Source organism: Filicampus tigris, chromosome 11 (assembly GCF_054856515.1).
Source record: "Filicampus tigris isolate MCC_2025a chromosome 11, RoL_Ftig_1.0, whole genome shotgun sequence".
Classification (NCBI taxonomy): Eukaryota; Metazoa; Chordata; class Actinopteri; order Syngnathiformes; family Syngnathidae; genus Filicampus; species Filicampus tigris.
Genome location: NC_141227.1, coordinates 23,238,359 through 23,262,010, shown reverse-complemented (window position 1 = coordinate 23,262,010; position 23,652 = coordinate 23,238,359). Strand labels below are relative to the sequence as shown.

Below are 23,652 nucleotides of genomic sequence, written 5' to 3'. Positions count from 1 at the left end.
GGGCATCCTTGCGAGTCTTTTACGTTTTCTTACAAAAAAAAAATAAAAAAAAGAATGATTCAAATACACAAATAAAAATAGAATAAAATATATCAATGGATTGGAACTCGAAAACAGTAATTAAGTTGGGGCAGGCGTATTTCAAGGTACTACTGTAGTAAAAACTAGCACACATCAAACGCACACTGACCCCGCCCCCCAATGCCCACACCTGTGCATCAGCGTGTTGTGCATGGCGATGACAGAGGCTTACTGTAATCCCATCACCAGCACACCACTAGGGGAGAGGTCAGCACACACCAAACACACACATACGCAACAGAAGGTGAGAGAGAGTAAGCTTCAAGGGAGTTTTGCTTTTTATTTCGCTTTTTTTTTTTTTTCTTTAGGGTGGGAGGGTTTGTGACATCACCACAACGGTGTGTAACGGGAATCAAAGAATCACAACAGTAACATGGGGAGAAAAAAAAAAATCTCTCTCGATATAGGCTATTTTATATCACCATCACAATATTTTCAATTAATCTATAAAAAAAATATACACACGATATTTGTCAGAAATGTAGCTTATTGTGCCTTATATGATTACTACCTTAGGAGCAAAACCACAAGGTGCTTCGCCGCAGTAGTAGCCGGCCGAAGCTCGTTGCTAGCTAGCTGATGTGGCGTAAACAGCGCCGATCTTGCCTCATTTTGGTGCGTACGTCAGACCAGCGAAGCTTTTTGTGACCGTTTCTGCCCTTCAAACATCTGTGATTCGCACTTTTGCTATTCGTTCGTGAAAAGGCAAGATAACAGCTTTTCTATCATCCTCACGATATATATCGTCACATTGCCCAACTCTGGGAACGTATCGCGAAGCAACCGCAGTGTCCAAAGTCACACGCACGGCTAAAGTGACGATAGCTTCTAATGTCACGGACGGCGAATGTGCCGGCGTGATGCTGGGCTGCCCTTATCAAACATAATCCATAATCATTTCTATCTTACGCTATGCCACGCGCAGTCAATGAGCGAGTTGTTATATTTTACACCAACTTCTTTTGACGGCTAACAATCTTCAAGTGTGATTAAATCATCCCGAGACAGTTAATAAACACTGACGACAGTTTGACCCCGGGTGAAATTATTTCTATTTCCATTATGGGGAAAAACTGAATTGCGGTCGACATGAGAGGCTTCAATTTACTCTTGGACATTGTGAAGGAATATATGCAGCCATCTTTTCAATTCAGTCAAGTAGCAGCCATCAATCATGCTTAAAGGAATATTTTCATTGATTTTTCTAGATGATTGTTGAAGGTCGCAGAAGTGGCGCGGTCTGCCGGGCTGCGTCTGTGTGTGTGTGCTATGAATGAGGTCAAAAATATCCCTCCGCCATTCACACGAATCTCCTCACATCTGCTTCCATTGTAGCCTCAAACAGCGGCCGGCCGTTCGCATGAGAGCAAAAATCCCTCTTCCAATTGCTGTGTATGTTTTTGTTCCGGTGAAACAAAGCGGGCGGGTCAGCGCTGCATTGTTGCCGCAAGTGTGCGCAAGTCTGCGCCGTGTTATTGTTTGGTCTTATTGTGATCGTCGCCGGCCCAGACATTGAGAGATCTTGTAAGCACGGCTAAATATGGAAGTGGCGTACGGCTCGAAATGCGCATTTTTGCACGTTTCCTGCTTTTGTCACAGCTAAACTTTGCTTTTCTTGTTTGTGTAGCCGCAGTCAAATGCCAGCGAGGGCAAAGGGAAGAGCAATGATGATGCGAGACGACGATGGGGAGGGAGGGAGGAAGGAAAAGTACTTTTCTCCTCCGGTCAATTATTTGGAAGCTTGTTGATGAAGCATTTTTTTTGCAATATTAGGCTAGGTTCACACCGCAGGCAAATTTTGGGGGGATTTTTTTTTTTGCCCCTTACGCGACCTGTAGCGTAAAATCAGATTTTATCAGACGGCTCGATTCCGATTTTGTTCAAATTGGCTCGCTTTCTTTCATATGTGGTCCTAAATCGTATACATATCTGATTTTTTTTTTTCAATGCGGCCCTGTCGCATATATCCGACATTGACGTCATCCGCGCAGGCAGAGGGAAAGTGCTAGCAGCAATTTTTTTGGAGGAACACTGTTGACTTGATATTTGACTTGAATTTAATCCCACTTGAAAAATATATACACAGAGTGGACATTTACGGTGAGAGTAGTAATTCAGCCACCGTTCAGATCGATTCATTTTTACGCACGGTTATGACGCCACTGTTAGCGATGTCTCCATCAAATGAGATATTAAAGCTCTCCTCATAATTTCCCCCAAACACTGGATTTATTTCTACCTCCTACCTAATCGCTTGAGTGTATAAATGCCCCGACACGCTGGACCACGTTTACTTCCGCAAACACAACGTCGTGAGTGACGTCGTCTCTTCTTCTGCACATGCGGCTCACTTTGGCGACGCCATACGTTCATACAGCAGACAAGATTTATAATGTAATATGAACGCTTACGCACACAAAAAAAAAAAAAATAATAATAATAATCAAAATTGAGCATTAAGACCTGCGGTGTGAACCCAGCCTTAGTCGCCTGTCTCCCACGATGGTGTCTTTCGGTTACTGCTTGCCGGACGCCATGTTTGTTTTTGTGATACCTAGTTAGCGCTGGAGATCCTGCGGGGGCGCCCCGCCGGCTTCTTTTTGAATTGAAAGGCCAACAGCAGCAGCAGCAGCAGCAGCAGCAGCAGCAGCAGCAACTTCCCGGCGGGACGAAAGGATACTGTCAACGCACTTGTGGTTGCCGTCCGATAGCAGCACTTCCTCGGCGTCAGCACAAACGGCGACCTGAAACAAAACGCAGCGCAGATGAGAGCCGCGTCACGGCAACGACACATCCGCACGAGACAAAACTGCCACGGCCTCCCTGCCGTCAGCCTCCCCCGCCCCTGCCCGCCCCCCCCCACACACACTTCTATCTTCAGCCCATTTCTATGTCTGCATTATTTTAATCATTCAATCAAATCAGTCAATACTTTTATCATTGCGGCTAGCGGTGGGGGCCGCTATCTTGCTATCACTCTGTTCAGTAATTGCATTGTGACAGGGGGATGATGGCAAGCGCTGAGCCTTTTCATTTGACGCCGGCTGTTTATCGGGCCGAGCCATCACTCCCGCTCGCCGCTGTCACTCCGCGCTCGGCTCGCCGGGCCCGCCTGATGCCCTTCACGTAACTTTGCGGCGCCGGGCTGCGAGAGGCGTCGGATGGAGACGGCAAAAAAAAAAAAAAAAATGGAAGTCGGGGAAAGCGGAGAGTGGATGGAGTGCGCATGCACAATGTGTGTGCGTGTCAGATATAGATAAAGCGTCGTGTGCTTAACCATAACCCCTTTTCGTATTCTCTCTTCTGGTTTTTGAAGACATCACTCACTTTGTGTCAGGCTGTCACTTTTTGTGTGCGCGCGTGTGTTGCTTTGCATGCATACAAAGCCAAGGCAGCGTTATCTGTCAGCGCATGGCAGGCGCACAGTCAAGAAAAAGTCATACGTGAAGCACGGAGGCACGCACGCGTGCACGGCCTGCGGGGCGTGTGCGTGTGTGTTTGGCGGGGGGTGGGGGGAGGCAGGGGGGACAGCAAGAGCGAGGCGTCTCCCACCATCTGCGCCAATGCAGGAAGTGACCTGCAGGCTGAAATGGGGCATCCGGCGGAAAGATCCGGGATCCAACCCGGCAAAGCCGAGCAGTGGCCTGCTAGCCGCGTCCCGTCAGATGCGTCTTCGGCTAATATTTCATCGACATACAGCGATCACATATTTGAAGCAAAAAATCTAATTAAAGGGGGGAAATCAACCCAAACATCTTTTTTTTTTCAAGAATATGTTCCCAGCAGGCCCACTAGTTGAAACTTGGCATTCTGATGAATATTGCGTTTGTGGAATATGAGTTAAGCCGTTTTTAAGCCTTTTGTCACTTCTGTCGACTGAAAATGACATCACAACTGCTCACGACGACCAATCACGGCTTAGATTCAGAAAACAGGTCAGCCGTGATTGGTTGTTACCTGAGCCACGAGCAGTTGTGATGTCATTTTCAGTCGACAGAAGTGACAAGATGGCCGCCCCCTGAGATGGCTAAAAACGTCTGGATTAACTCTTATTCCACAAATGCAATATTTATCAGAATGCCCTGTTTCAACTAGTGGGCTTGCATAGAACATATGCTTGAAAAAAAAACGTTTGCGTTGACTTCCCCTTTAAGCAATAAATGGACACAAAATACTGTCTGTGTTGCCGTAAGGCTGTGTTACATGCACGCACTTTTAAAAGGCGGAGCCTGGTGGGGTGCCGAGGGAACTTGGCCGGCCTGCGCGCGAGTGTCTGGGCGAAAGCTGTGGTCGACAGCAGCCCTGTGAACGCGGTCATTGCATTTCATTGTTCTCCCGGCATTCAATCGATAACCAAAAATTGCTGCGGTTCTCTTTTGCCAAAAGGGACAATATAAATAAGCAGAAGGACGGCGCACGAATGATTGGGGGCGGGGTGTTGACGGACGTTAGCGGTGACCACTCCCACACAAGCGCCTCCCTCCCTCTTGCAGATCCGCCGGCCTGCGCTTATCCGCTAAGTTCCCGACGTTGGCTCGAAGTTCAAGCCACGTGTGGCGCAGGATTTATGTCGCTCACCAATTTCCGGCCCTTAAATTGAGAGCCGAAAAGAGTCAGGAACAAATTGATCACATGACCCTTCGAAAAAGATGAAACTAATGATTGCAGTGTCGGTGACACACGCACGCACGCGCGCACGCACACACGCACGCAGGAGGGCCAAGGAAAAGGAGACGGATGAACGACGGATTCCATCTCCAGCCAGCAATGTCAAAACACGGCGGTATCGACTGGCGAGAGATAAAAAGCTGCTTTTTGCCACGCACGCGCGTACGCGCACACGCACGCACGCACGCACGCACGCACGCACGCGGCCGATCGATGGGACAGCGATGCGGACGGGCCCTTAAGACCCCGGCTAATAAAGCCGAAACGTGTCAGCGTGTGCGGCAAGCGTTCAAGAGCCGAGTCAAGATGATGTCACCGCGCAGCGTGGAGCTCGAGCTCCATTTGAGTCGGATGACGCTCACGCCCCCACCTCGGAGAAATGCACAAATCATACGTGAGGCTTCCGACACACAAAGTCGCGTTCCTCGTGCGAGCATGAACACTTTGGGATTTTTCAGAGTTCGTTTGCAATTTGTTCAGACTTTTTTTCTTAAATTCAGTCAGTTTACTTTTACAGGAGGCTTGTTACTTTTTATTAGTTTAGATGTATTGATTTTTTTAAATATTTGGAGTATTTGTGGTGTGCAATAAAAAAAATGTCACTAAGTGTTGTTTAATAAAGTAAAGCAGACAATAATTCTCAAAAGACCGTTTGACCTTATACCAAAATAAAAACATTTCAAATGAAAACAAAGGACATTTTTGCTGCCATGTTCATTTTATCAATGTAAGATGTCGTTTCTTAGTGTTTGTTTTTTTTAAAATTATTTTTATTTCATTTCTTTCATAAAATGTTGTTTCAATTTTAGATTTTAAATAATGGCAATATGACAAATGCAATTTAGAATACACAACAGCAAACAGTGCTGAATGTATGAGAAATTTTATAACATGTCAAATGATGAACTGCTGTCCTTTGGTACACATAACATTTGTAAATATTCCTCAAGAAATTCTCAGCTCAAGGCGACTGTCAAAGTCAACATCGATCAAAGGGAAATACACTTTGTGTATTTAAAAAAACAAAAAAAAAACACCACTGTATTGCCTCTATTATCTTAATGCTAACATAGAATGGGAAACACCAGACGCACGGGGCTAACGATTAGCATCTATGTGACGGCGCTGCTACCCTGAACACAAACGGTGCAGCAACACATATACTGAATATATGACAATACTCACAGGCACATACTCTTTATCCTCTGCAAAGAACGTGTAATATTACTGCCGCACTGACAGGCTAGTAAAGGAGCTGAGCCACAATATATATATATATATATATATATATATATATATATATATATATATTTTTTTTTTCAAAGCTGACACAGATGAATGGTCATTTAATTTCCTTCATTTCAGTGAAGAAAGATCATTTGACACAGATCTCGTGTTCCTAGAAAAGAGCGAAATCAAGGCTATGTTTTTCGTCTGATGACCCACCAAATTCTCACAGGGTGTGAAGTTAGCTGCGCTCTATTGATCTGTGAGGGTCCAGTCAATGCGGAAAGCAAGCCATTTTCCCTGAAAATTGTGTGCGCGTGCGCGCGTGCGTGCGCATGCGTGCATTTCACTTACCATGAGTCCAGCCAGACAGGTCATCCCTCCTCCCAACTCACAAACGGCGCCCCTGAGAGGACATAGAGGGGATGACATTCACTTTGTTGAGAAGGCTACTTGGCCACTTTGACATGCGCGCACACGCACGGCCAGGCCACTCTTCCTCTTTTCACCCCCCCCCCCCATCTCAGGCCTCGTCCACTTTCATCCCGGCCGCCTTCATGGCTCCCTCTTTTTTCCCCCCCCCCCTTCCTCTTTCTGTCTCAGTGACCTTCACTCCGCCGCCCGATAATCAATAGCGCTCTTCCCCCCCCCGCCTCTCGAATGTTGACAACAGGAAATCAAAGGGTGACGCGCCACCTTGGGTGTGAATCAAAGTGGGCCTCAGGTGATTTCCAGGCCGGCGGCGTAAGGCACCAAACGTGCACGTGCAACCAAGTCAAAGGCGGTCGCGATTTTTGCTTGGCCAAAATATTAGGAACGGCTCCCAGGTGGATGTCGTCAAACCACTCCACTTTAAACCACGAGCACAAAGGTTGGTATTTAGAAAGTACACCAAACGTGGCGGCCCCCTGATGGAACAAGCCGAAAGGTGTGGACTTAAATCGTGATATAAAGATCAAATGTGAGAATGTGATATATGACAGTCGGGTAAACTTTTGTGCCCAAGACCCACGTTTGATTTGATTTATATGCACACTTCTTTATTTACCGAAATGCGTTTTGCTATTCACAATCAATCAATGAGCCAATCATTTAATGAGATAAGTCATTTCCAAAAACATTTGAATGATCCAATTTTAGGAAGGGGGAAACGGTAATGTGAATGCTAAGCGGGCCAGACAAACCGCAACAGTATGTGGGGCCCCCCCCCCCCCCGGCCGTACTTTGCCCACGGCGGGATGGTCTGACTGCATTGCGGCAAATTGTGATCATTGAATAATTGATATTGATCGATTGATGTTGTACAAATGGGTTCAAATGAATAAATGGCGATTGAAGGGGCAAAAATGGAGCCGTTTATTGGAGGTGGGGTGCATATTGTTTTGTAGACCGGTGTCTGTCACTTGACTTGTAATGTGTTCTTTATCGGATTTAGGTGAGATGGGTTTTTGAGGCCAAAGCCGATTACGATATTTAGCAAATAAATTGCATTATTGAGTGTTTTACAATGCTTTGTCCTTTACAATCTAACTTTCTGCAAAAGCTGCAAAAATTGGCTTTTTTTTTGTCCGATTTTATTTATTCTTTTTTTTTTGGGGGGGGGGGGGGGGTGTTTGAATGTATCCTTTGTCTTATATCCTATGTTGTAATGCGTTAATATCACATTTATCGACTGGGCCTTTTTATCTTTATTATAAATCGTGGACGTTCATTCCTAAATTGTAGTACAGCTTGACGGTGAACTTACGTGAACATGTGGCGGTTGTGCAGGCAGTAATGAGCCATGGCCTCCTCTGACGGCCACACACCTGACAACACACCCACACACACACGCACACACACACACCGCCAAAAGTCAGCAAAAGCAGCTTCGTATTGATTCCAAAAGCCGATTGTTTGTTTTGCAGCCCGCTTCTCTGGTGGCTTCCACCTTGCCTTGTCATCCAAGTCTTATTCCTTTGCCCGTCTGTCCGTCCTAAATCCTTACAACACACTCCCGCTCTCACTGTGCATGCGCGTGTGTGTGAGAGGAGGTCCACTGGGGTGACAATCACAGCATGCAGGCCTATCTGGCTTATCACCTAGCGTCAGCCCTTCTCCTTCTGCTGTGCATGTAACACACACTTGGATGCTCAGGCCCGCCATGTCACTCACTCACACACACACACACACACACACTCGCAAACACACACCTTGGCAGTAGAAGAAGCAAACATTCATTTGAATAAAACTTCCGCTTTCCGGCTTTGAAGGAGACGCCGCGGCTTTGGCGCGTTTGCGTGTGTGCGCGTGAAGAAGTTGTGTGGGATGAGAACAAGGTGGGGGGGGGGGGGGGAGAAAAGTGAGAGAATGAAGATGAGCAGAGCAAAAAGCAGCAAGGGAGGGCAGGGCATCTGCCGGAGAAGGAGCTGGTCAATATAATAAGCGGCTTACAAACGCTTGCTCTTCAAGTCACGGGGCGGACATCGGTGTGTGTGCGCGGGCGCGGGCGGGCGCGTGTGTCGCCCTCGCACGCTTGCTCCTGCTTGCCAAGATTAGCTGGAGCAAGCAGGATTTAATAACGCCTATTGATGCCTATTGATAAAGTGTCCAAATATGCCTTTTTGTCATTAGAAGAAAACACGCGCGCACGCACGCACGCACGTCTGGACTTGACTCCCAACGCACGCACGCACGCACGCACGCACGCGCTGACAGCTAAAGGAGAAGTGTGCATCTGGAGAGTGTCAAGATATGTACGTAACAGGGTGACATTTTCAATGTTGTTGTCCCTTTCTGGCCTTCGGCGGGACGCGGACGAGCGGCTCATCGATCGCTGCAACCACTCACAAGTTGGCTTGCGCACGCGTTGGGCGACGACAACACGCGGCGAGAAAAGTCGCAAAGACCAGAGTCAAGTGGAGCATTTCTGTTTTCCGCTCCCGTTATTCAAGGGGTGAGCACCAAGACTTTTTGAAGGCAAGGCAAAGCAGCTTTGTTTATGTCGCGCTTTTCACACGCAAGATGAATCCATGTGCTCACAGAGTTACAAAACAACTTTGAAAGGCCAAATACAACATTTAAGATAGATATTTAAGAAAAAAGAATCATTGAGGACATTGAACTCATTCATTGCCAAAAACGTTTTTGTGTGTCTTTTCACAGTCCAGCCGTTCAATCCCGGGAAATGTTTGCACATTTTTTTCAAAATCTTTTAAATATTTTTCAAACGTTCGGGTAAAAGTGGGTCTGAAAATGTCTGGCAGTGAATGAGTTAAAAGCAAAGTAGAGAAATAAAAAGTAGTTGACTCAAATTACTAAAAGAATGTACAGCGCAAAAACATGATTTAGAAGAAAAAAAAAAATTAATATGAGACCTTAAAAAAAAAGTACGAGGGGAAAAAAAAATCAGAGTTTTAAACGGGGATTTAAAAGCATTTAGACGTGTGGCTAACTTCCGTTCTGTTGGCAGCGTCTTCTTTTTGCGCGCAGCGTAACAGCTACGGGCTGATGCGCCATGTTTGCTTTCAACTCTGGGCTCCACTAAGTGCACTGAAAACATTTTCATTTTGTGACAATGAGGTCGAATATTATTAGAAATCGTAATCTACAAGTCGGGAATATGATCCACAAATATTTCACAAGAACAACGTTGTGATTGTCATGTTACAAGAATAACGTGACACCTTACGAGTTTGGCAAGAAAATTTTTAATACTTTGGGGGCGAGGAAGTCAATTTACAGGCACAACCTCGAAACATGAACAGCGTAACGCTGCCGGAAAACCGAAAAGTCATCAATTTACCAGGAAAATAATATTTTACATTACGTGAATAAAGTTTTTCCCGAATACCAATTTGCGTCACGAGCTTCATTTTTTTTTACATAACATCAAAATGTATAACGAAGAATAAATCGATAATGAGAATCTAAGGAGCAAACAGTTGCAGTGTCGCATGTAACCCAGCCAAATGAAACCTGCGGACATCCGTTAAGGACTTTACACGTTTGATTTAGGATGAGGGCCAATTTTTTTTTTTTACGCGTGACCTTGAGTCACTCGCAGGCACATTTGAAACAACGACTGTTGCTCTGTATGAGTTGTAAAGTTGAACGCAGCTCGAAGCGGACACTTCAGTTCATCCTTGACCACCGGCGCCCGTCAGCCGCTGTCCCGTTAGCAGCCCCGAAACCGACGGTGACCTCTGAACCCTGGCCCCGCCCCTGCGCTCAGCCGTCGCCATGACTCCCAGTAGTAAACAAACGCACGTCGCCGGCAACACAGCAAAAGCTCACTTGACAATTCTTCAAATGCCACTCCGTCGGGCGTGTTCACAACTTCCATCGGAAAAGCAGCTGTAGATCGCAAAGCTTTGTCAAGCATATGTCAATCTGATGCTTAATCCCGGACTCCAATAACATTAATAGCCCAGGGTGATGGGAACTACGCTGCGCGTGTGTGCGCGCGTGTGTGCGCGTTCACCTCCCAGGTAGAGGTGCTCCGCAGGAAATGAGGGGATCAGGAGTCGAGAGCAGATTACTCTTTCCTGCGGATAATGAAATTATTTCTCACCTTCAATTACGAGATGAGGGAAGCGCGCTGGCGTGTGCGCGCGCGCGCGTGTTTGTGTGTGTCAGCTTAATGTAGTAAGCAATCAGCGGCAGGCTGCCCAGTTAGAGCTTGAGAAGCATACGCGTGGATTAATCAGGTTGCGCGCGGAAAAAAAGAAAAAGTTTTAATGGAGAAATGACTCCGGCGCAACAAGCAAAGTCACAGCGAGTTCAAATGCCTTTTTGTTAGCCGGCTAGCATAATCGCCCACAACGTCACTTAGTGTCACAATATAATGGAAACATTGCGTTTTTTCTTGACCTCGGTTGCCTTCAAAGCACTGCTGACCCTCAAATGTGGAATCAAGGCAATTTCATTTATTTTATTCCTTGTTTGCGGAAAGCTTTAAACACGACTTTGGCAGCTCGGCCGCGACGCTAACGGCAACGTTAGCCAAGTAAAGCGCAAGTGTCGGGGTTACGGAATCCTAAGCAGCCTCCGCGAAGAGCAAGGCAAAGGCCAGGTTCCTAAGCCTCATCCGTTCACGGCCCGCTGACCGGCCGCTCACCCTGGGAACTCCGCAGGGCTTACATCTTGGCCCGGCCCAGAGCTAATCTGCCCCTCAGTAGCTGTCAGTAATCACAAGCATCCCTCTTGTTGTCTTGTGCTGATGCACAAGAGGTAACCCGGTAACCCAGACATCCTCTCAGGTGAGGGAATTAGCCGCTAAGCGAAGGGGATCCAGGTACAATTTAGGGGACTACCGCCTGAAATAACTCGGCAGCTAAGCCACTTTAAGTCAACGCCGCTTAGGAAACAGGAGTCACGCTGCTCCCTTTCGTCGCGGCAGCCGGCGACCAAATAAAAAGTGTTTTGCTTTTCTACTTTTCTATCCTGACTCACAACATCTTTGGGTTGCTCATATTTAGGTTTTTAATTAAACACGGTGAAGGAAAATATAATCCCCCGCCCCTTAAGTATCGGTGGCTGGTATCAGCTGCGATCAGTTTGTTTAGATATCAGCAATGCCTAGCTATAATATTAAATATTCACATTTTCATTAAATTACATTTTACATTTAATTAAAAGATAATCCGAGAGACAGTCATAGTTCTAAAATCGTTTAAACAGGAAATATTACAAAGTAATCAAGACACTAAATTACTATAAAATAAAAAAATTGATTAAAAAAAAACACATTTCAAATTAAATTAAAAATTGAATTACAGGATTTGAATTAATTACAACATGACCATCAGAGCTTGTTTGTAAATTGGTTAAAAATCAGATTAGGCCAAAATTAAATAATCATATGAAATGGCGACTTAAAAAGAACGAAATAAATCAAATGCTGCTTGAAAAGAAATGAAAAGCAAAATTCAAAATGACAACGCTTGGGTAGGAATCATTCGGGCTACTTGAAGACAAAGCGTCACACGGCGGGCGGCGGGCAGACGCTTTGTCGACGGAGGGAAAGGCCGGTTGGGAGTAAATTGTGGAGAAAAATGAGCCGGACCGCCTTGACCACTAACAAGACGACGAGAAATGGCGACGGCGAGGACGAGAACGGCGAGCCAGGGGGCCGCTCCGGGACGCCGACGCCATCGGATGGCCAAACGTAGACGAGGCGGCGTCGCGGCCGAGATGGTGTCAAGATGCGGGTTAAGTGTGCCGCGATGTTGCTTTGTGCGCACGCACCTTCATGTTGCCGCACGCGCACACCCCCACACACGCACGCGTCTGGGGCGTCTGTGTTCAAGCCCGTGGCTGTGTGTGTCTTGGGGCCGCGCGACTCCCTGGCGCTCATCCGACTCCACATTAAGCGAGGCCTCAGATAATTCCTAAGCCTCCTCCACGGCCGATCCAATAAGGGATAAGGCTCTCGGCTGGCCATGATCAACTGACAATCTGTCCTCTCACACGGCTACTTTAGTTGGAGGCCGGGATTACCCCGGCCCGCCTCCACGGGGGACACACACTTCACAAGACCGCCAGGCGTGTGTGGGGGTGTGTGAGTGTGTGCGGAGGTTACAACAAAAAAAAAAAAAAAATGAAGTCGTTTCATATGATAGGTGAGGTCAAATGCAAGGATTGGACAGGGATGGGGGGACATAATGGCCGAAATGGAATATTACAATATACTATAGAAACACAGGGAAATCTTAATTTGATGGGAAGGTTTCTGTGCATTTTGTTGACTTCTTATTTCCTTAAAAAAAATCCACCACTATCAGCACAAATGATTAGGCGAGACGGAAATAAATGTTGTTATGACGAATGCGGTCGTCGATACCAGCCAGCGATGCTTAAATCAAAATAATCCGACACGGATTAAGTCCCGGTCACCAGTAGTTGGCGCTGCACTGCTGTGCTGTGGTTTGACATATCGGCGGATCATCACGCGAGTCTGAAAGAAAAGGTCTTTCCTCGCAATTATCTGCCATTGTGTGAAGTGAAATGGTGTGCATCAAAGGTTTGTGGTCTGTGCGTGTCGGTCAGGGAAAAATGTCAGAGTCAATATCGCTCATCGAATGTGAACCGAAATACCACTACAGAAAATTAACATTCACTTCAAAGTTCATGAAATTAATTAAGTGCAATTTGCTGGCAAACAGTTGCGGGGAAGCTGTCAGATGGGGAAAAAAAGAAAAAAAAGAAATTGAAAATAAAATTGAAGAAAATGAAGCAAAAGTATTGGCACACATTTAAACCTCTAATTAGATGCGTACCTTAGCAGCTATTTGTTTTTTACTTTAACTCTGTACGATTAACAAAAGGAGCAGGAAACATCGGAATAGGTCGACATTGTTGGATTAATATGAATCCATTCCAGTCCTGTAGGTCGCAGTAATGTGCATTACAAAGTGGTGTGCACCAGCCAAACAAGTGAAAGCAAACCCTGTCTTACAGTGCGCAACGATTAATCGATTCATTTCTTGACGACTTTTGCAATTATTCGATGAATTGGAATGCCCAGATTTTGGACAGTTTCGAGTTAAACAAGGACACTAAACGATGACGTCATTTTCAAAATAGTTCTCAATGAATTTGAGAATGAATTACTTGTCCAGTAATCGATTACTTTTTGCACCTCTCGTATTAGGCGATGACAAAAGAAAAAAAGTCACGTACAAACTCAGTAATTTTGTGCCGTCGCCCTTCAAGCACGCCGCCGGTTCCTTCGGGTCGCTCTCGCCGTGGGTGTGTGCTTTTAAAATGCCTATCGGGCGCAAGATATTATGAATAAAAGCAACAATGGGAGCAATTATGAGCCGCTGGCACCGACAGGCGGGCGGCCCAGATAGCCCCCGTCGCCTTTTCGCCGAGAGGAGCGGGCGGGCGGCCGGGGGCCGATAAGCATCGACACTGCGGCCGACAGAGAGCGCCTGGGAGGCGGCGCTGATCCCTTTTTCCATTGGAATAGGCTCATTTTGACGCGCTGCTGTCGCTCGCCGCCGCTCGCTCGCCGCCGCCCCGCACTCTTGGAGGAGCGACCGTGCGCGGCTTCGATAAGCGCGGCCGCTCGCTCGCCGCCTCTCTCGGTAAACAGCGTTTTGGATTAGGCCCAGTATAATGAGAGCGGGGCAAGGGGGAGGGGGGGGGGGGGGCTATCTGCCCGCCGCGCCTGCATTGTGGCACCCCCAAACCTCAAGGTGCTCGGCTCCTCTCCGAGGGGGCCGCCGCCGATCTTTACTCTGCTATATATCCCCCTCCTCTGATAGCTTACTTATCGGCAGCAAAATGCCAGACCGGGCCGGACTGAATGTCCCGGCGGTGGATTGCCGCACACCTGTCTGTCTGTCAGTCAAGAGAAAACGGCAAGCCAAAAAAAAAAAATGATGATGCATAAGTGCGCCTTGCTTTTATCTGTCCAGCGCCAGCCTGTCATCACGTCCTTCTGGATGACACTCGCTTTATTTTGTTCTCACGAGGTGGCGGTGCTGCGGTTTTAGCGACGGGCGGGCGCTTCCCTCACTGCAGCAAAAATCCAATCTTACTGCCGAGTTGACATTTTTCACCTGTATCAGGATTATGAAAACATCTTTTGATAGATTACAGGCCGTCGCGGCGTCGGGAGGGTTGGAACAGTTTGTGTGCTCGGATTTTCTCCATTTGACAGCGATTCCCAAAGTGTGGTACGAACACCACTAGTGGTTCGCAGGCTCCCTCTAGTGGTACGCGAAAGCCAAGTACAGTCTTGTCATATTGAAATTTTCTGCTTAATCTTTAAGAACAAGAACAAGAAAATAGACCCCCCCACGCCAAGTCTGTATAAATAGTATTATTTGTCTAAGAAATTCTTCCAAGTATCCCTCTGCACGTCGTATCCTTAATAACATTAAAGAAAACAAGAAAGGAAGAAATCTAGATGACCTTGCAATAAAGGTAACCTTATGAATATTCTTTTTTAGTCGGTAACAAAAAAAGATTTGAAGTGCTTCAATTTGCCTGACATCCAAAAAAAATCAAACAAATGAGTGCCACTGCCATCTACTGTAGTTGATGTGCAATTACACTATTTTAGTACAGAAAAAAAAAAGAAAAGAAAAAAAGCATGTTCCCCCGGGGTCACGCACGACGTCGGATTTGTTGCATGGAGGCCTTAGGTTTGATCTTTTACGCAATACATCTTAAGTAATCATTAAGTACTTTTTTTTTGCAGCTGATGTGAACGCACTCCATAAAGTTGAGTTGAGAGTGAAATAAATACTGCTATATCGTATATACGGTAGCTACAAGAACACAGAAAGTGTACGAAAAAAAAAAGAAAAAGAAGAAGGCTCTGCACAGTTGTCTTGATATGGGGGAGGCGTGCGTCTATGAAGGTGCACAATTTGGCCTTGGCAGACATCTGAGTGCCGTTCTAGTCATTTTATTTCATTTCTTTCTTTTTCTGTTTTGAAATAGCGCTAACACTTTGAGTACCTTGCAAATAGGGGGCTACTGTACTTAAGTGCAGCTCGGACGTCTACCGAGTCGTCATGGCGCTCGCCGCACTTTGCCCGCTGGACAACCGGGACCAGAGGGAAGAAGACGAGTGCATCGGACTCAAGTCAAATGCGAAGAGAGAAAAAAAAAATAAAAAATGGCGGCGGCACGTAAAAGAGGCTGGTTCGGGGCTCGCGCGAAGACTCGGGCACCCTTGATTTATGCATTCCAAGGCGCGTCAGAGCTCCGCCCAGCGATTGCGTCCTCGTGCCCTCGTCTCACGTCGACAAAAAAACATTTTGGTCGATGGCGCATTGCTAAGTGCAGTGTGGAAAGGCACTTTATTTTCCACTGCACATATTGTGGCCACAACTTCATTTTTTTTTCTTCCATGCCATGTTTGTGACTTGGTGACCTTTTGTTTGTGTCTTTTAACTTTTTTTTGTTTTAGTTTTACCTCGGGTTTTTTTTTTTGGTGTTTTTTTTTTCCCAAACGAGATGCTTGTGCCGGCCTGCCCCAAAACTCAGAATAAATCAATCAATAATATTTGATGTAATATTTCAGCTATGACTGGAACAAGGGTGGCAGTGTTTTGCTTTGCTGATGTCAGGAGGGAAATGAGACCTGGGGGCTCTCGGATCTGCGTCCTCGCTCTTAAGCCAAGCAGCACAAACAATCTTGGCATGCGCGTGCGTGTGCGCACGTGTGTTAGTGTGTGTGTGTGTGTGTGTTCTATTCACAAGGAGGTTGGGGGAGTCTGCCTTGAGGCCGCCAGTGCGCTGGCGTTTCACCGGAGAGGCAGATGAGGGGAGGGGGGGTGGGGGGGGGGGGGGTTGTGTGGGGGGCTTCGGGGGGAGCACACAACCGCGGGCGCTTCGGAGCTTTATCGGAGCTGAAATGATTTTTAGCACTCCGTTTTGGAGCGCTAACCTCGCAGCGATGTCACCCTACGCGCTGTCACCTTCCTCTGCCTTAATCCTCGTCTTCCTCCCTTCACCTTCACCCTGCCTCCTTCCTTTGTCACTTAGAAGCCACTTAACGCAGCCTTTGTTGTTACCAGCACATCTGCGGTCGCGCACTGTCACAAAAGTGCCCGACCGTGTCAGAGAGGAGTCGGATCAAATGCCGCATTTGGCGCTCCTAATATAAAGGCGACGCAGATCAGCAGCGATTGCTTCTCGATGTCGAAGAATTGAACGTGCGACGACAACTATCCCTTCAGAGAGCACGTTTCATTGGCTGAGAGCATGTCAGCCGAACAATGGCAGTTGCTCCGCGCTCACACGCTGCTACGGAACTCGCCTAAATCCGCAGGCGGCAGTTCCATTGCATTATCTTAGCGGGAGGTCGGGACGGGCGCGGCGCGGCGCCGAGCCGAGCCGAGCCGGGCCGAGCCGGGCCGAGCGGCCTCTCGCCGAGCGGCCTCTCGCCGAGCGCTCGTCCTCGGCGATCGGAGCCATTATCGCACCGGGTGGATGGCCGAGACGCTACCTTTGTTACTCCGCCTCCTCCTGTTACCCGGGCGGACCCGGGGACCCGCTCCTGGAGCCACCTTGGCTGTTAGGTGCGGAATTGAGTGGTGGGAAAGGTGGGAAACTGCATTGCAAGTCACACACCCTGCAAAGGGGAAGTGAGGAGAAGGAAAGAATAGAAGGGGGGCGACTTAAGTGATTGGCCCTCTGCGAAGTTGCAATAAAAGAGAAAGGCTTAGACAAAGGGCGGCCACGGATGCCGACGAGGGCCCACCCCGGAGCCGGCCAAAGGCCAGATTTTGTTTCACAGCTCAAGAAAAGCTCTCAGGGCACCTGAGGGGAACTTAAAGCGAGTCTGTCACCTGGTCCGTCGGTCCACTATTTTGACGAGGATGGGTGTCATTCGTCAGGTGACATTTGGGCGCATCCGTGGCACGCCGCACACCCAGCCGGGCAGCACAAACACTTCAAAGCACAACATGCCCTTCCACTCAAAAAAAAAAAAACACTAAATAAATAATTGGATACAATTCTGGATTTTTAGCCTCAGCGAGAACCGGCCGGTCTTGAGTGATCATGTTTTAATGAGATAACGAATCACATTAAAACATGAACCTTCTCACGATAAAACGGGGAACCGATGATTGGAAATGATCATGCATCACAGTAAGACACGATTAAGTTATCACATTTTAACGTATCACGTTTAAACATATTTACCACGGTAACGTGAAAATGACCACGTTCAAAATGTGAAACTTATCACAGTAACATGGCAAGTTTTCACGTTTTTCGGGGATAAGTTAGCGCGTTAAAACTTTCTTCACATTAAAAGGTGAAAATGATCACGAAAAAACGTGAAACCTATCACGTTAAAACGGGAAAATGATCATGTTCAAACATGAGAATTATGTTAAAACATGCGGTAAAATCTGATCGATTATGCTTTTACGTGCTAAGTTATCGCGTTAAAACATGAAAGTCATCACGTTCAATCGTGAAAATGATCACTTTGAAGCGTGAAAATCATCGCGTTAAAACGTGATATCACGTTAAAATGTGAAACTAATCATGTTAAAATGTCAAAAGGATCATGTTAAATGTGAAACATCACGTTACATGATAAATTATTTTGTTGGATTAGCCAAATTTTAAATTATTAGTCTAGCATGGTACAATACATTTACTACAGTATAGTATCGTAGTGTTTTAAGATAAACTTTTGAAATGAATGGATATAAACGACATGAATATATCAGCCTTGATTTTTTTTTTTTTTCCACAAAACGGAAAGGCACTCTCCCATTTCAACTGTGTTGACAACACACACACCCGCACACAGGCACACACACCGCCATCCTCGGTGCAAGTCTGCAGTGTCTCTCTGGGTGATCTTGTTATTGACTAGCAAACAATGGCGGACCAACTCTCCATACAATGGCGCGAAGGAAGTAGGACGCGCTCGGGTAGCCTCAGGACACACACGTTCTGGCACCGGTCTCCATTGGGGCCCCGCGCATCTCGGCGGGACCCCCGCTTTCCATAAAAACCCGTAGGCAGATCACCGGCTCCCCGGGGCCCGGCGGCCGTGATGAGTCCATTCAGCGATTGTCTGAGCACAGCTAGCATGCGGCGTGGCTAAGCGCGGCCCATTTCCTCATTGCCCCCGTGCCTCTTTTCTATCGGCCAGGCGGGGACGGGCTTCACCGGGGAGACGGACGCTGGACTTTTGTTCCGGATACGTCACAGTGGAAAATGTTACAAGGCAGACTTAGGCAGTAGTGCAACCTCACAAATGACGATAAAAAAAAAAAACACACACACACATGTAGACCTCATGGGAGTAAAATCGACTTGATGCTGGTGAGGAAAAGATTTTTTTTTTTTTAACCGCCTTTTTTGCCATTTGGCTAAACTAAATTCCTGCTCCAGCATTCCCTGGCTAAAAAGTGAATTCGCATACGTTAGAGGGGTGAACCAGACACAACAAATTTGTGATCAAGATATTTGGCCATTGTTTCTTGCCGTTTCAAACGTATTCCTGTCCCTGACCATTCTGAGGAAGCTTTTGCATCATTCTTGATGGCAAAAATGTTCCACCGCGAGTGTGAACACGGTGTTTTGATGAATATTGAGTTTGTGGAATGAGAATTAAGCAAATGATTCCATCAATTTACAGCCATCTCATTTGGCCTAATCACGCCCTCTGCTGTCGACTGAAATTGACATTAAACCGCCTTCGGGCTCGCATTGCAAACGTCACCTGACCAAAACAAGAAAGCAGGCGAGCTGTGATGGATGAATGGAATAATTAAGCACCCTTGAGTCCTTAAGGCAATCTGTCAATACTAGGGATGTAACGATTCACTCAAGCCCCGATTCGATTCGATATTCAGTTCCCGATTTTCGATTCGATTTTTAAAAAATTGCTACCATGCTTGTCTCTGTGCACTAGTGAGGTTCTGCAGCCATCCACCAACGCAATACGCGATAATGTTTGGCACAAAAGCATCATTTGATCTACACATTCAAAATGTGCTACGCATCTGGAATGAAAAATCGTTTCAAGACATAATTTTCTAGATGAATTTAACGAACCCGAATCACATCGCTTTTAAATTGATTTTCCATTGATCGTTACATCCCTAGTCGATACTAGTTAACAATTATATTATTCACTTATATTTTCATCAAAACTCTGACTAAAACCTTCCTGCCAACGCTCCCATTTTTAAAAATCCGCTAAAAACTCATACTGTCTATACTTTTCTATTGTTTTAATCGGGCCAATTGCCAAAATACCAAGGTATACAGGATATTTACAACATCAGAAAACGGAAGGAGTAATGAAGTCATTCCTGAGGTACTGCGGTAGCTTGGGACAGCAGACAGACAATAGACAACTGTCAGAGCCTTGAGATGAGTGGCGGTGGGGCGGGGGCCCGCGCACGCACACGCACACGCACACGGCGCACATGCACGCACGCACGCACGGCGCGGGTCAGTAATTGAGTGGGAGGAATAGTGGCTCTCCCTTTCTGTTTGTGCGCTCCTCCCTCCCCATCAGCGGCTGGCTGCCTTTCCCTCCCACTTCCACGCATCAGCCTGCAAAACAAGACCAATTTGTTGCCACCGGTTACCAGCGGCGCCCCACTCCAAGTCAGCTGTCAATCAGAGCAGGCGGGGGCCTGTGATTGGTCCGGCCACCAGTTGGCAAGAAGACCATTATTTGCCTTTATACGAAAGGGCTGGGACAAAATGTGGCTAGAGCAGCATCAAATACGGATATTATACTCATGTCTGATGGGAAGCCAGTATGAGCGTCAGTTATTTCCCACGTGTTGTTTTGTAAACAAAAAATAGACATTTGATGACGCATCTATTTTTTATTCAACAGTGATGGCATCTTTCAAAACAAAACAACCCCCCCCCCAAAAAAAAAAAATACATATATATATATAATGACATGACATGACATGTATGTACTGTGTGACCAAATGTTGAGTGTTTTTTTTTTTTTAAACCATCTCTGAAATTGTGATGATCTAAAAACAAAATCACGTTTCTGATAAAAGAGAAAAAAAAAGATTGGCGAACATACTTTCTGGGGGGACAGTGCTGATATCCAAACATAAACATGTTTATGATTGTTTAATGAATACATGTCTCGCCCAAAGTTGTTTATATTTTTTCGTTTTGCGAAAAACGTGCATCTTCAAATGTTATCATACGTACAAAAAAAACTCACTTTATTTTTATTTCTGTTAAATGTTATCTCCAAATTGATGATGTTCTTCTTTGCTTGAGTCGGAAAATCTTGAATTGATATATCTTCATATGATTTCTTTTTTTTTAAGCCAAAGATTCACAACAACCCCAGTTTATATAATATAGTGAAAATTCACAGAGAGGCCATACAGTATAACAAAATGTAGTATGTATACACACTACAAACAAACAAAAAAAAAAAAAATATATATATATATATATATATATATATATATATATATATATATATATATATATATATAACACACAAAAAATATATATATATATATATATAACACACAAAAAATTCAATTGTAAGCATTAATAATTCACATATGGCAGCGTCTGGGCACATGCTTTGTGCCTTTAAGAGGCGGATACCTGCTGGGTTAGCATGTGAGGGTCTGGGTGTGAGCTGTGGCTGAGAGCAGCTGTGAGTTACGCTTTTAATAAACAGCCAATTTAGTCAGATTGCATTGTCGAAAGCAGTCAAGGGTACAAAAATAATTGACATCCCCTTTTGTCACACCCCCATTGGGGCGACTGCCGTAATGCTACGGCACCTCAATCGGCGAGCCTTAAGAGAGACACTTTTAGGTCCTAAAATACAAGGAAAAAAAAACATGCACAATTTCTACAAAAAAAAAAGGTAAAAAAAAAAAAAAAAAAAAGCAATAAAAGATATAGAGAATGAAAATGTATTGGAGCTGCCCGTATCAGGCAATACGCCGAGATTAGGCGTCCCGGTGCCGAGAAAGGGAAAGACAAAGAGAAAGAGCCATGTGAATAGTCAACGGCTAGATATCATCCATTCATTTGAAAGTGTGTGCGTCGCGACTGAGCGTTCCGCGCTGGGAGTGAGTACGCCGGCGTGCGTGTGTGCGCGCGCGCGCGAGCGTGTTTGCATTGTGGCCCTCGCCGACACTTTTGACACAAAATAAACACAGCTCAATCTCCCAGCCTGTGATTGCGGCGCCGGTGTCAAGATAAGTCGCGGCAGGCCAGTTGGCGGGCGAGTGCGACAGTACAATCGCTACACAATAGTTGAAGAAATAAAGACATGGCAGATGCACGCCAGACGTTGCGCCATGTTGCTCGACTTACTCCTGCATTCTTTCAAAGAGCTGAGGACGAAATTGGGCACAAAGTCTTATTTTGATTTGACTGTATTTGTACAGTATTACTATTTAAATTCTGGACGGATGCCCGTTGTGTGGACGGAGGACGAGAAGTCTTTTAAAAAGGACGGACTGAAAAATAAACGGAAGTGGGCTTTCGTCCGTCCCTGTAATCGTCCCGAACCGGGTCAAGTACCGACTGACGAGTTGTGTTGGGTACTTTTAAACGGCAAGACCACTGCTCTCTTCTGCGATAGCACGGAGCCGCCTCGATTCACCGCCCGCCACAACTCTCCAATGTACTCACAGGCATAGTCTGCCCTCTAGTGGCTCAATGGATCGACAGAAACCCGCAGAGTCTGTTTTGCGTGCGTAATCCGGGATAACTCATGTACGGGGCGCGGGAAAAAAGGTGGAAAGCAATTTCGTTTTCTTAACTACGTGTTAACATTTAGTACATACCGTATCCCTTTGCATGCGAAGTATGTCCTTGTCCGGGACATCTCCAGCGCGTGGAAAATCTCTGCCAGCGCCGCCGTACACTTAAAGCTACAACCCGGAAGTGCAAAGTCTTTCATTCTCCTCCTAAAACAACCGTGTTATTTTGCAATATTTATTTTATTGAAAACTTTTTGCGCAATCTTAGCTATTCTCGTGACGTCCCCTGGCGGGCTTCGGTCTAGTGACCGACGCGGTTGTTTTGGCAGCTAATTGCTATCTTGGTGAAACAGTTGTAGACAATTCCACTGACTCACGATCCTCCCAGCCGCTAAGAGGATGTGCATAGGACATTAGCCAGCTAATGAGATATGAATAATATTTATGAGTGCATGGACGGGTTTTTTTTTGGGAGTTCAGACTGACGGAATGTAAGGACGGAAGCCCTTTAAAAGGACGATTCTTTTTATGAATAAGGACGGAAGGACGATGACGGGAGGGCGCCCGGTCGCAGACGGAGGACGGGCCGGTAAAATCGGGGAAAGTGTACGTGAGTGCGTGAGTCAAGAAGTCAACTGTGAGCTTTCTCCCTCGACCCAAACTTGCTCCCATGACAAGCCCAACTTGACAATTCCATTTGTAAACAAGGCGGTTCCTCCGAGCTGGCACATTGACCGAGCGTGACGTCGGCGTCTAAGTGGGCCGGGGCTCGATCAGTCAGCGGATCTGTTGGGCTCGTAACCTGCGGCGACAGGTCCTTAACGCGCCGCGCGGACAGAGCCGTAACAGATGCCCGGCTAAGTGCCTGATTAAAACTTAATGTGCAGAAGGAGGCGCGCAGAAGCGTGTGCCGCTCGTGGCATGTGTGCGCGCGCCCGCCGCACAACAGGAGATGGGCGCCAGCCCTCCAGCGAGCGAGGGGCCACGCCAGCTGCTTCCCTCCCCAGAGACGGAGCCCCGGAGCTGGGCAGCGAGGCGGCATCGTCAGCCCAGGACTGGACCAAGGGCCCCGCCACGCAGTCACAACATACAAGTGGCATATGTCACGTGATACTCCATCTTGGCACAGCAAATTTCCTTTTCTAATGATCATATCCGCACACACGCGCGGAATTCTATGGCCTTTAGAAAAAGACATGCGGAATACTGGCCACCTCCTTCTCTTCACACTGCACTTAGCGCACAATCAGGTTTGAGGAAGGAAGTCGCACCGCACCCTCAAAGCGAAAAACGCTCACTTGGAGACTGACGCGACATCAGAAGGCACATCCGATGGGAGAGCGGCCGGCGGAGTGATTGCAGAGCGCTAGCGGTAGTAGCCGTCGTAATAGCCTCTCTTGACTTCCTGGTGGACGGCAATCCGGCCGGTCCGAGACCCGGGCCAGGATCAAGACCTTCGAAATGGTCTGGAGACCAAGAC

The 23,652-nt window shown here is 46.6% G+C and overlaps 1 protein-coding gene across 3 annotated transcripts in view; it reads right to left on the bottom strand.

The window, feature by feature from the left end:
- The window catches only part of camkmt (calmodulin-lysine N-methyltransferase), a 124,615-nt gene that overhangs the window by 55,992 nt on the left and 44,971 nt on the right, over positions 1–23,652 (bottom strand). For all 3 annotated transcript variants that reach the window (XM_086045067.1, XM_086045066.1, XM_086045065.1), the window contains 3 exons: positions 7,724–7,784; positions 6,331–6,382; positions 2,762–2,825 (listed from right to left, as the gene is read on the bottom strand). In XM_086045067.1, the coding sequence (XP_085901193.1) occupies positions 2,762–2,825; positions 6,331–6,382; positions 7,724–7,784 (177 nt within the window). The remainder of the gene's footprint in view (positions 1–2,761; positions 2,826–6,330; positions 6,383–7,723; positions 7,785–23,652) is intronic.